Consider the following 12,894-nt stretch of genomic DNA (forward strand, 5'->3'; position numbering starts at 1 on the left):
TGCCTGACTTTGCTCTGGGTGTGCTGGCTGGGCTGGATGCTTGTTGGCTCTAGGGTGGTTTTGTTGGCCAAGACCCTGACCTAGATTTTGTCATGTTTTCCCTAACTTTGCTACCCAGATACCTTGACTTCTAGTGACATTTCTCAAGGACTAAGTGTATGTTGAACCCTTCCTCTAAATTCTCCCTTTCTTTAATTAAGGTAGTTCAGTACCTGCTGTCAACAATTTCGAGTACTGTGTAAAAATGTTTTGTTCCCTTTGATAGGATCTTTTTTTTTCTCCTGTGCATCTTAAGGTGGTTTTTGTTATTTAATTTTTATTTGACCTGGGTGTAATACTCAGGTCTTCCTGCCATGCTGTAGCTGTAGATGTTTGCCCTGGTAATCAGGACTTGTGCTTGAGATGAAATCCCTTTGGGAGACAATGTTGAGATGGGAACCTCCAGGTGTCTGGCATGTCCCTGGGTGATGCAGGGTCAGGCTGGAGAGAGTCTTGGTTACCAGCTCCCTCTAGAGAGAGCAAGGAAGAAGAGTTGCCTTTCCAGGTACTCTGCCTCATGTTCACTGGTGTCTTGCTCTCTTTCACCAACATTTTGCTTCTGAAGAGGCTGGAGCTGTGTCTGGGATGTAATTTGGAGCTTTGCTTCTTCCTTTATGGTCAGTGCTTTGATCTGCACACTACCTGAGAAGTGAGCACAGTGCAGCAGCTGCCTTGGGACAGGGCTCATCTCCAAGGGGCAGGGAGGGGAAGACTCCTCCACTGGTGGCAAACTAGGATGGGTCCTACAAATCAAAACTGTTTGCACGTCTGTCCCGGAGAAAACCCTGCCAAAACATTTGTGGGGTGATTGATAGAATTTCTGTGCTGTTAAGGGGGTCAGGCATTTTGCAGGGAATGAAGGAGCACTGTGTTTCATGGAGGAGATGTCTGTGCAGGTCAAAGCCAGCTGGCCAGAGCTGGCCAGTGCTGCTTCCTCCTGCTTCTGTCCAGTGCTGAGGAAGCAGAGACCCCCTGAGCATCACTGGGGCTGTCTAGAGGTGTGGTTAAAAAAATTGACAATTATGTCTTTTATCATTATCTTATGTAGAGGAAAAGAGTCAAACAGCTTCTTGCACTGCAGTGTTCAGTGTACTGGGAAAAATTATGAAGGGGTGGCAGTGGACAGTCCTGTCTCAAAGTCCTGTTCCCTGTGGTGGAGGTGTCCTGGGGTTTTCCTTCTAAAGCAGAAGTCTTTGCTATATGCTTGTTTTAAGATTATTTTCTTCCTTTCCAAATGACTTTTGTTCACACACCATCAGAGTTGACTGTGGTTATTTCATTTTCCTATTGGAAAATGGAACATTTTTCTTGTTATTTCTCATGGGCTTTTTCCTTAGTTTTGTTAAAAGCCTCACAGAAAGACACAACCAGTTGTATTTCCACTGTCTGAGCTCTTGAGAGTGTCCAGTGAATTCAGGTATTGTACTCTTGGCCTTAAATACCTTGTAGAAGAGACAGTTCCTTCTTCAGTTTACTTGATATGAATTATATTGGCTTCTTGCAGCAACTTACAGATAATTTATTTTTCCCTCAGTCCTCTTTCCATTTTTCAAGATGTGCCAGTGTCTTGGAGTTTATGTAGAGTTCAGACACGCTTTTTCTGCCAGATGTAACTTTACTTTTGATGTTCTTTTCTGCCAGTGACAGTCACTCTGAGATTTTTTGCATCTTCTGTTACAAGAGGTTTTTCTTGCAGTAAGCATGAAAAAACACCATGAATAACACAGACTTCTATGATTAAACCTCCTCACAAGGCTGGATGAGAAAGCACCACAAACAAACTGGTAGCTCTCTTCCTCTTTTGATGGGTGTGCTCTCCTGTCACCCACCATGGCCCTCCCATCCACACTTAGAGGTCCCAAACCTGCAGGGTGCTCCCAGAGCCTCATGGAGCCCTTAGGCAGCCACATAAATCCATCAGCACAGGCACCTCGAGTGAGCTCCTGGCATGCAAGTGCTTCACCAGCAAAAGGAAGGGAGAGGAGGGGACAGGAAGAGCAGAGAGAAGGAGAAACCCCAAAATAATTGGCTTCCCACCAGCATCCACCATACAACAGCAAACCCTCTGCATTCCACTTACAGTGTTTGCTCTGGGGGTCCCACGGGTGAACAGGGGTGTCCTTGTACCTGGAGCCCTTTCCCAGTAAACTTCAGGTGTAAGCAAAAAACAGCAAAGTGTCTGCCTCCCTGGGACTGGTCTGGCTGTGTCTCCTGCCTCTCTTTCTCTTGTCACCCCTTTTGCTGGAACATGACCTTTCTTTTTGTTTTCTTGCAGGTACCTGAAGAAAATATAAATGGTGTGGTCAATGCACTCCAAGTCAGTCAAGCTGAAAAGCATTAGAAATCTTCTGAGCTGGTTCCAGATGCTTTTTATTATTCTAATAATAATAATAATTATTATTATTATTCTTTTTTTCTCACAGTATTTCTTGAAAAATCTGATTACAGAGAGTGACATGAAAAGAGACTGTGGAAAGTTGAGCAGAAACAGCTCCAATAAGCCTTTGTTTTAATTATTATTATTATTGTTATTATTATTATTATTATTATTATTGTTATTTTATTAAATTTATGAATGAGGGGCAGGAGGAAAGGGAGTTTGTATGGTTTCCTGATGTTCAGCTCCAAGGTGAAGTGAAGTCTGGCTGTGTTCAGTGTGGAAGGAGCTGCCTGGGGACACCCAGGGACGCCCAGGGACACCCAGCACGGATGGCCCTGGGCACAGGCTGCTGGCTCAGAGAGCCCTGAAAACCAGAAACAAAGTGAAATATGGAATTAAACGGAAAAGACGTCTCATAGTTCTGCCTTGTCTCCTTGCATCAGACTGCTTGATGACTGTCCATCATTGCCTGTGTTGAGATAGGATGCAAAGGGTTCTGTTTCTCCTGACAGAACAGTTTGGTGTTGGAAAAGAGGAAAATATCCAGTTGTTTGACATTTCCCCTTTTTCTTTCTCCCTACAGTCAAAGCCTGGCTGCTCTGAGAAATCCTGGGCAGGGGGAGCTCAGCTCTGGCCAGCTCCTGGCAGGTGGTGTCACCCAGACTTGTGTCTGCATTGAAACTTGGCCAGTTTTGTCAGTTTTTTCCAGTCACTCTCTCACTGCTCCAAGGATTCTCCTGCCATATATCCTGCTCCAGGACAGCTGTTGTCCCCTTATCCCACATCAGAGCTTTCCCCCAGCCTTTGTTCCCCAGGGCCAGCAAGAGGAGGAAGGCCTCTTTTCTCCTGTCCCCTCAGGCTTTTTCCCATGCAGTGTGCACACATGGGGAAATAAAGGATTACCCAGGGTCCCTGGGCTACTGCTCTTGCACATCCCAGGCCACCTTGGCCAAGAGCCACAGCAGGTTGCCACTGCCAGGGCCAGGAGGGTGCCTGAGTCTTGTGGGGACCCTCCTGCAGTTTTTCATCACACAGGTGGAAATTGCTGCTGACTGGGGAAGGTAGAATGCTGCTGAAAATGCCTCAAACCTGCTAGCATGTGGTCCTGTCACAGGAAGACGATGGGGCTTTTCCCATGGGGGAGCAGTAGTGTGTTTTCTTCTGGCTTGTACCACAGCTGACCTGGCATCAAGGCCCATAGTGGCACCTGTGTCCAGGCTGTGCCCGTGGCCACTGCCAGCACTGTGGAGGACAGCAGAGACCAGTGCTGGAGAGAAGTGTTAGCCAAGGTGTGGGTGCAAGCAGTGTGCCCCACGTGTGAGCATGCAACAAGGGCTGGTGAGAGGAGAAGCTGCCCGCAGAGAACCTTGCTTTGGTGATTACCAGCCCCAGCTTATCTTGCATTTCTTAACTTCTTCCACTTCAGGCTTGACATGAATTTGCAGATCTTGCCATTTTCCTGAGGGCTTTCCAGCCATGCTTCAGAAACAGCCTCTGGCAGGATTTTCCTGAGGCTGTGCCACATACAGCTGTGAGCTAGGGTTTTGCACTAATCTGGAGGCAGTAAACAAACACCTGGGATCATGCCATGGGCATGGTTTTTACTGGTGTGTAGGACAAGCAAACACACACACAGACACAGCTAGTTGATTAATTCTGAATAGTACTGTTGGGCCAAGCAGTTATGGTTTCTGATGCTGCTGGATTCAAACTGAGTTTCAAATCTGATTTTTCACCAATGGGATGTTTTGTGGCATCTAGACAAGGAGTTAGAGCATCCATGGGAAAAAGCATGGACTTTCCTTGCTTGGCCCTACTGGAGCTAAAGCATCTCTGTTGAGGAACACTGAGGCATATGTTCAGTGCTTTACCAAACAGGATGTTCTGCTGTTCCTTTGCATGGGTTTTTAGAATTGTCCCATGATATGTTTATATTCACTCCAGATTTCTGGACTGAATGTTTATTCTCAATGTGGCACTGTGCATCTCTGGATGTTTGTTTGGAAAGACACTTTGGTCTCCTGGCACAAGGACACAGGCACAGGCTGCAGAGTGCAGAGCTGAAAGCATCTGGAGATGTTTGCTGTGGCTCTGCCTAGTGCTGTGGGCACTGAGCTGGGCTGCAGTGGGCAGCAAGGCCAGTGGTAGCTTTTCACCCCAGGTATTGTCAGGGGGTTACTCCTGGGGATGGCAGATTGGCAGCCTGGTTTGGAGGAGGGGGATGTTGAGTTGCTGTCCAGCTGCTGAGTTGCCAACCAAGGTTTCTGGTCAGCTGAGTTGAGCCTGAGTTTTTGCTGCGTGCATGGATGGTGCCACCATGCCAGAGTCATCAGGACAGGTCTTCCTTCTGCTCTGGGGTTTTGTCAGCCTTTGGGAAATGCCAGTTTTGGCATCAGAGAGTACTGAGTGTTGCTGTGCATGTGCCAGTGCTGTTTCCAAAGGACTTCAACATGGATAGGAAGGAATTAACTTGAAACAAGCAACAACTTTACTGAGCCTTAAATGAAAGAAAAAAAAAAAAAAAAAAAAAAAAAGGGGGTTTAATTTTCTAACATTGCACTCAGGCTATTTTAGAGGCTGATTCTTGTAATCTAACCCAAGGGAATCAGCCTTATATTTGTGCAATCTGTAGAAAGCTCTGTGGTATTTCAAACTTTCCAAAGGAAGGTTGATGTCCCAACATGGGAAAATAGGCCTGAAAAATTCACAGAATGTATAATGCTATTGAGGGACTCTGATGCTGCCACCATCCTTGGCTTCACCTTTTTATTTCCTTTTATCTTTTTGTCCTGACATCCAAGAAAACTGTTTCAGACGACTTGATGCTTTCCCTTTAGTATCCCCTTCATATTTTTTCTGGTGGGAACTGAGATACTTCAAATGTGGCCATAACTGGTGGAACCTTGTCCTTGCACCAGCCTGAAGTCAGGATCAATGCAGGCTTGCACAGTACTGCTGCATGTGAGACCTACACTGCAGGAAGGGCTCTGTAGGGGCTTCGTTAAATACATTCATAGTGATAACAATACTACCACACCAGTAACACCACAGTGCTTAGTGAACCCAAAGTAGGGGGGGCTCTTAAAGCTGCTCCACAGCTCACACTCTCTCAGCACCCAGCCTTTGGGGAAAAAGTTGAAGAGTCTTTTCCTTTTTTTAAAGGAAGAGTCTCTTCCTTTTTTTCCTTGTGATAATACGTTTGAGCATCCCTGACATTATGCTGTGTGGATAAAGGAGGAACATGGCTCAGTGGGACACCCTTGGGCTGCATGCCTGGATCACCTGCAGCTGCCAGTGCTGCCCTCAGCATCCCTGCTCAGCTCTCTGGGCAGTTCCACCTGGCCATGGCTGCTGCTAATGAGGATTGCCTCAATGCTGCAGGCCCCTCCCCGTGCCCTCTCTCCTCTCCTTGCACAAAACTTCAAACAGCAAAATGCAAAAGTGTTTCTAGCCCTGCAGAAAGGGGTAGGCAGGGGAGGAGAGCGTGGCCTTTCTTTCTCCAAGGCCTTTATTTTCTTAGAAGCCTCGACCTTTCCAAGTTGTGTTATTAAATAGGGTTTTGTCTTTCTCCCTCAACCCAGTTAGATTTTGACTAGAAATTCCTTTCTACTGAGCAAGTGTGTGCATATATATACATCTTAAGTGTCTCCATAGAAATCCACAGTGTGTCTCTATTGCACACCTATAAATACCTGTGTTTGTCTGTAGGGTTGTATCCTGTACATGGTGTGGGCACTCAAGCAGTATCAGTTCAGACACATACACAGTGTATGTGTGTATACTCTGGGCACACACCCTTGTGTGTGCATCTATGTAGTGAGTACACACTATGTATACACACATTTAATCACCAATTTAATGTATACACACATTTAATCACCATATATTTTTAATTAAAATAATGGGCAGTATGAGTATTAGTTCCACTCTTGCTTTTTCTCTACATATGTTTAGTGAAGAGCAGCAGTGGAGTCCACCTGAAGCAAAGCTGGGGCTCCTCTGCTTGCTGGGAGCAGCATTGGATTTCCCTTCCTGCTTCAGAAAAGTCTGTTCCTCTCCAGTTTGGTGCCTCAAGAACAGAGACTGTAGGAAATCCACTCCTTTTTCTTTCTATATGTTTTAGTTGCTGCCCTAAATTGCCTCAGCCTGTAAGTATGGCTGGTCTGTTTGCACAGTGCCTGCCCAGGCCCTGGCTGGGGGTTTCCAGTGGGGCTTCCAGCTCCTGCAGGCACAAAGCACTGCCTGCCTTCCCCCAGGCAAGGCAGGAGCTCCTCCAGGTTTCCTGCAGCTGGGGCTTTGGGGTGGCCTGGGCTAGGCACCAGCATTGCCTCTGAGCTGGTTCCTGGTGGCTTCCCCAGCGTCTCCTGGGGGCAGGTGCAAGGTTTCCTGGAGGGTCTGTCTGCAGTGGCAGCCCATGGCTAGTGCAGGGCTCTGGTATTTGTTGGGGAATTCGCATTGTTGGGGAATTCAGGCCTGTGAGGAGCTGAAATCAGTGGGTTATTTTTGAATAGGTGGAAGTGTTGCAGGGTGTTTTCCTGTTAAAAGCAGAAGAGGCTGCTTGAACCCAATCACTGGAAGTGGGTGGTCTTTACATCTCACCACTGGAGATTTCTGCTGACCAGGAGTGCTGTTAGGGTCCCTGTAGGGAAACATCCTGCTTTCCTATTTCAGTTGCACTTCACCAAAGGGGAAGAGGGGGTGGGGGGTGAGGGGTGCTGCCTTGCCGCTGATCTTTTGGCACTTTGAAGCTGCTGATTTTTCAGGCTGCCCCCCCCAAATATAACTTTGCACAGGTTTGTGCATTGTTTGGAGTTTCTGCAGTGCTGTGCATGTATCAGCCTCTCACATGGGGAGGCCTTAATGGAAATATCTGGTTTTGCTGCAGCATAGAGATAGTGGCACCTGCAGTGGGTGACATAAGTATTAAGACTCACCTAATGACAATGCTATTTATAAAGCACACTCATCATACTGCTGCTCTGAAATGTGTTTTAAACTCCAAGTTCTCTGTTACCATTCCCAGGGCACAGGCTGCTGGTCAGAGATCAATCAATCCTCCTCTCTCATGAAAAGCTTGTTGGTCCTGCTTGTCAGGTCCTGCTTTGGGCTGGCACATGACACTGTGCAGGGATTTACTTTTTAAGATATGCCATGCAGATTTGGGTGTGGGGACTTCTAGGTTTTGCTGGGAGTTCCTAGTGGCTCCAGCCAATCAAAGCATCCAACAGAAGTGTATCAGGTTTTATTTTTCTGAAGCATCATGTTTTGTCCTGCCAGCACTGGGAGGAACTAAGGCAGTGCAGCATAAGGGAGTGTGTGGCAGAGGAGCTTGCTGAGGCTCCAGCGTACTCCCTGAGCACCCAGTTGTTTCCCTGGTGCTCTTGGTGCTTTAAGGAATGTGTAGACCCCTGAGAGAGGCAAGGCAGGGAGCAGCTCTGCTCAGAGCTCTGCCATTGCACTGCATTTGCAGGATTTGCTGCCTTCAGGCATGAGCTCCTGACACATTCCCCCACCAGCTGCCCCACAAGTCTCACAGTGTGTCTGTGAGATGAGGGCTTAGTAGTGTGACTGACATCCTGTGAAGGCTGGGAAGCTGTCTGGGACATGAAAGGCTGAATTGCATATGCTTGATCAGAGCCTGCCTCTGAGAAGCGGTTTTCTGCCTTTTCTCAGCTTTGCTATACAAAGCTTGAATTCTTTTTCTTACAAAGGGGCTCCATCCCTGGTGTGAGCTGATGTTGCTGTGACTGCCTGGCTGCAGAAGGGCCAGGGCTTCAGGCCATGCTGACCTGTAGCAGCCACGGGGTCAGCCCGGGCTCCTCTGTTCCAGAAGGCATCTAGGTCTGACTTGGCATTGTCCCACACATCCATACTGTGGCAGTGCAGGGTCTGCAGAGATCCCTCTTAGTGACAGGCATGGGAAAGGTAGGGGAAGAACAGGGATAGGTGGAGTGCTGAGTGATACAGAAGAATTAATATGTTCATTTTTAGTTGTGCACATATGGAGATATCGAAGTTCTGCTTGTTGTTGTGAACACCAAAGCATTTTCCTTCTCCTTTTTGACTGAAACAGATCATCCCACCCTGCCCAGCCTCCATGCTCAGCCCAGTATCCCAGAGGATACATTTGTCCCAGTCACACCATCCCAGCAAGTGTGGGCAGCGTGACCCCTCTAAACCCCCAGTACATAGAATATCTCCTGGTGCTCAGCTTCTCTGCTGGGGAAGGCTCCCACGAATCACTGTGTGTTTTGATGTAATGATGGTATTGGGTACTGTGGCTAGAGGGGTTCCTCCCATCCTTGTGCTTTTCCCCATCCATATACCCACACAGCTGTTCAAAAGCACCAGGTTGTCCAAACTCCTTAATTTTGAGGTCAGCAACATGAATTGGAGGTGCTGGGTCCTGCATTGCTACAGTCACTGTTCACTGAGCACTAGTGTTCCCATCAGCACTGGATAATTGGTTTTTTCTGTTAATTAAAAGGGAGAAATTCTTTGTTTGGCCTCAGGCTGAGCATTGCTGCTCATTCCTGAAAGAAAGTGTCCCCCAGCAAGATTCCATTAAGGACAAGTCATTTTCTGATGAGGATTTTTTCTCTCTCTGTTGCTTTGACTGTTGTGGACATCTCCAGTAAGCAGCTTAAGGTATCTCACTTACCTGTTCCAGTCCTGCCTGCAAACATTGGATTGGATTAAACTTTTATTATCTGCAGGAGAGTAAAACCCAGTAATCCTTTGCCAAATAGTATTTACACATTGTATCATGTGCTGGGGTGTATTTACATTGGCTGAAATGTGCAAACCTGCCTCCAGATTTCCATACCTTGTCCCCATGAGTGCATCTGTCTGTCTATCTGTACCCTGCCATATGTCAGGGGCCAGCAATATCCCTCAGGAATCCTGGCAGCACTGAACTGGTGTGGAAACCAGCAAGGCTGTGGGACCTTCCCAGGCTCCCTGGAAGGGAAACACTTGACTGTGAAGATAATCTTGAGTTACTCTGCTGTCTTTGGCCTCCTTCTTTATTTAATACTTATGAAGCACAGCTGGGTTGAACTATCAGCTCCAGTTAGCAAAGGTGAAGGAAAGAAAGGGGTTCTGCAGTGTGAGACGTGCACTGGATGCTGATCAGCAAATCCTGGATGCAGCAGTAATGGCCTCTGCAGATGCTCTGGTGAGCACAGAGCAATGCACAGCCCCTGTTGTATGAAGGGGAAATGGATGAAGTATGTGTCAAAGTACATTCTCTTTTTAGGGTATGAATTTTAGGGTTCTGTACCTCTTTGGAACATACATAAGCCAAGATCCTTTCTTGGTCTCTCTAGACAGCGGTGGTCATTTCAGGTTCAAAGCCTGGGGATGAATTAACAGAATTCAGAATTCAGTTATAGAATTCAGAATAGCAATCAGCTATTAATAGTAATCAGCTATTCAGAATAGCTTCCCCCTGCTCTGTAATTCTCTTGCAGCCATGACCTGAGCTGCTGCATGCTCTGAGTTTGCAGAGGGCCTGGCCACAGGGAACACAAACTCCTGGCACCTCCTCCCAGCTGAGAGTGCCCAAATTTTGCGTGGCCACGGTGAAGGGAGTGGCAGATGGCAGCCACACATCTCCTCCCCTGCCTGCACAGCTCCAATATGGCCACGGCCAGCCCAGCTCTGCACTGTCCCAGCTGTGTGGAGCAGGACAGTTGCAAAACAGCTGTTTAATGCCCTGGGCTCCCTTGGGGTTTTGTTTTCATCCATTTTTAGCTTTCTGCAAATATCTGTAAATGAACTGTGGGTGGATTTTGGAGCAGATGTGGACAGAGATGCCCATCAGGCATCAGGCAGGATTGAAATTTTGAAATAGGTTTGAGAGCAGAGCAGGAGCATGTCATTCCCCGTGTCCAGCTCTGCCTCTGCCTGTACAACAGGAGAGCTGACCAGGTGCCATGTCCCTCTCTAGGCAGACCCAGTGGTTTTACCGGGGTCCTCCCAGCCCTAAAAGATTATGCCACAAACAGGGCTCCTTTCATCCTTAATTTTGCAGGGGCTGGCTGCTTCTTCCTTCCTTGTGTGGCTGTGGCAGAGGCAGTGTCTGTTGCACAGCACCTATGGGAAGATGCCATAGGAGGCTGCAGTTTAGAGTCCCCCTGCTCTGGCTGGCTTTCTGCTTCTATTTCAGCATCCTGAGGATTTAAACCAGATTTCTGCAGTTACAGTAATAAGCTTGAGGATTCCTACTTGCTTGTTTGTTACTTGAAAACCATTTTACAGGCACCCAATTCCCTGGTCCTTGTGGGAATGCTGCTTGAAGCACCCACTTGGCAGGTTGGCTGCTGTGAGCATTACTGCTCCTTTGGGCCCTAAAAGAGGAGTCCAGCCCCATTTGCCAGCTGAAAGGCTGAAGCAGCCCCAGGCTCAGGCTAGTAGGATGCTGCTCTGGGCCAGGTCACAGGGGAGAGACAGCCCCAGGAAACAGAGCTCCCTTATCCTCTGTGTCCCTGCTGCCCACACAGAGCCATTCCCATCAGCTGGAAGAGAATGCAAAGAGAATTTCCCTTCTGCTGAAGGAAAGCAGCAGTCTCCTCTGTGGATTTGTGGCCAGCGGCAAAAGCAGGAGTGTTTCCCATGTGGGACACTGAAAGAAGGAGCCAGGGGTTCCTATACATAGAGTAAAAGAGAAAAAAATCTGCAGCCTTTGTTGTAGCTGTTTCTTGCAGTTATTTCTAATGCCAGCCTTGGATTGGGGTTGAGTTTTTGAGATCACTGAAATTACCTAAAAAGCTGGCGGTGCTCTTACAGCTGTGGGACATTGCCTCTAGGCAGGACCAACCTGCACAGAGAGCAAGACCCTTCCCACCAGGGCTCAGCCCTGGGCATGGATGTTCCCCCGCAGCAGTATATAGGGACAGACAGGCTATTGAACCAGGCCTACTCTTGAAGAAATCCCTGAGTTTTAACATTTCCTTCCTGGGAGCAAACCTCTGTTTTTGTCTGTTAGCCAGTTGGTGCTGATGCAGGAGATTCAGAGTACAAAGAAGGTGGCTCTGCAGGAGGAGGAGCACCCCATTTCTCCTTCACCCATTAGGAACTGTCTGGTCCAGCTCAATGACCTCAACCATTTTTTTTAGTTATATTATAGAATTAAACATGAGTCATGCCCTCATTCTCCCCCAAACCCCACCTACCCAGATCCCTGCCAGTCCCATGTGCCAGTGCTTCCTTCCTCGAGGTTTTTATTTGTTCTCCAATTGCAAACTGCTCCAGTGATACCATGGCAGAAGATCAGCATCCCAGGGCAGTCTCTTCTAGGTTCTCCTGGTTGTGCTGGATCCAGGGCTGCCCTCGTCTCTCACCAAAATCCTCCTGCAACTGCTGCTAAAAATAATCCTGCCAATCCAATGGTTGTTAATAGTGTGAGAGCTGCATCCAAGTGCCATTAGTGCCCAGGTTAATGCCTGGAAATGCACGGGGTAGTGCCTCTTTCCAGCCCAGGACTATGGTGTCACAGCCAGCACGGTTGTGTCCCCTGTCCCTGCAGGCTGTGGCTGGGCATTATCTCTCCCCTGTGTGTGGGCTCCAGGCTTGACTTTGGGGCTTGTGAGACATTGAGGAGCAGGGTGTTCCATTTTAGCACAGTGGCAGCCACGTTTTCTGCCAGTGCATCCTCCTCCACGCTGCCTCTGCAGCAGCTGGAGGTGGCAGTGACAGAGAGGGGACACTTGTCCTGCTGACCCAAGCACTAGGACAACCATGGCTCTTGGACAGGCAGAAGAGGAGGCTGCCAGGCAGTAACTCATAGGAGGATGCAGCTTCAGAAGCTCTGTTCCAGCCTTTGGAAGAGCCTGTCTCATTCCCTTACTGTTAACTCCTTACATAACCCATTCTCCCCTTGTTTCCATTACAATTAGAGGGCAGGTGATCACCTCAATTTGCTTGACATGGTCACCTGCTCCCACCCTCCAGCCATGCCAGCAGCTCCTACTGCTGCTGGGATTTGGGTCTTGGTGGCCCAGTGCCTAGGGAACATCTGCAGCCCCACCTTGCCACGAGTCTGGCCACAGCTGCACAGCACAGCACTGCCTGGTTGGCTCCTGCTGTTTGGGCACCTCGGGGTCAGTTCTGAGGGAGAGCTGCACAGAGGGAGGAGGAGCCTCGCTGTCCTCATCGGTGCTTAGGGCAGATTTTTGGTTTGTTTCCTCTGGGCTAAGCTGCAGCGAGCCACCAACGCTGCAGGGTCACACAGGGGAGGGTCAGAACCCCACTGCACTGCTCCAGTTCAGGGCTGGTTACCAGGGTCAGCACAGAGCCACTTGATTAGTGCCTCAAGTGGCCTGAACAAGTCTGAGCATGTATCTCCTTCTCCCCTTTGTATGGACTCCAAAGGAGCCCAGATTCTCTCCAGATACCTACACAACACTAACCCAAATTTCTAGAACTGCCAAGAGAGCAGAGATGCTCCTGGTGCAGAAGCTTCCCAGCCTGGG

At 48.4% G+C, this 12,894-nt stretch overlaps 1 protein-coding gene across 2 annotated transcripts in view; it reads left to right on the top strand.

Annotated features, from left to right (window-relative positions):
* CASTOR2 (cytosolic arginine sensor for mTORC1 subunit 2) overlaps positions 1-2,837 on the top strand; it is a 117,372-nt gene extending 114,535 nt beyond the window's left edge. For both annotated transcript variants that reach the window (XM_053995709.1, XM_053995711.1), the window contains one exon: positions 2,315-2,837. In XM_053995709.1, coding sequence (XP_053851684.1) covers positions 2,315-2,380 — 66 coding nt within the window. In that variant the 3' untranslated portion in view covers positions 2,381-2,837. The remainder of the gene's footprint in view (positions 1-2,314) is intronic.
* Positions 2,838-12,894: the final 10,057 nt, after the last annotated feature.

This window comes from Vidua macroura, chromosome 20 (genome assembly GCF_024509145.1).
Source record: "Vidua macroura isolate BioBank_ID:100142 chromosome 20, ASM2450914v1, whole genome shotgun sequence".
In the NCBI taxonomy this organism is placed as follows: Eukaryota; Metazoa; Chordata; class Aves; order Passeriformes; family Viduidae; genus Vidua; species Vidua macroura.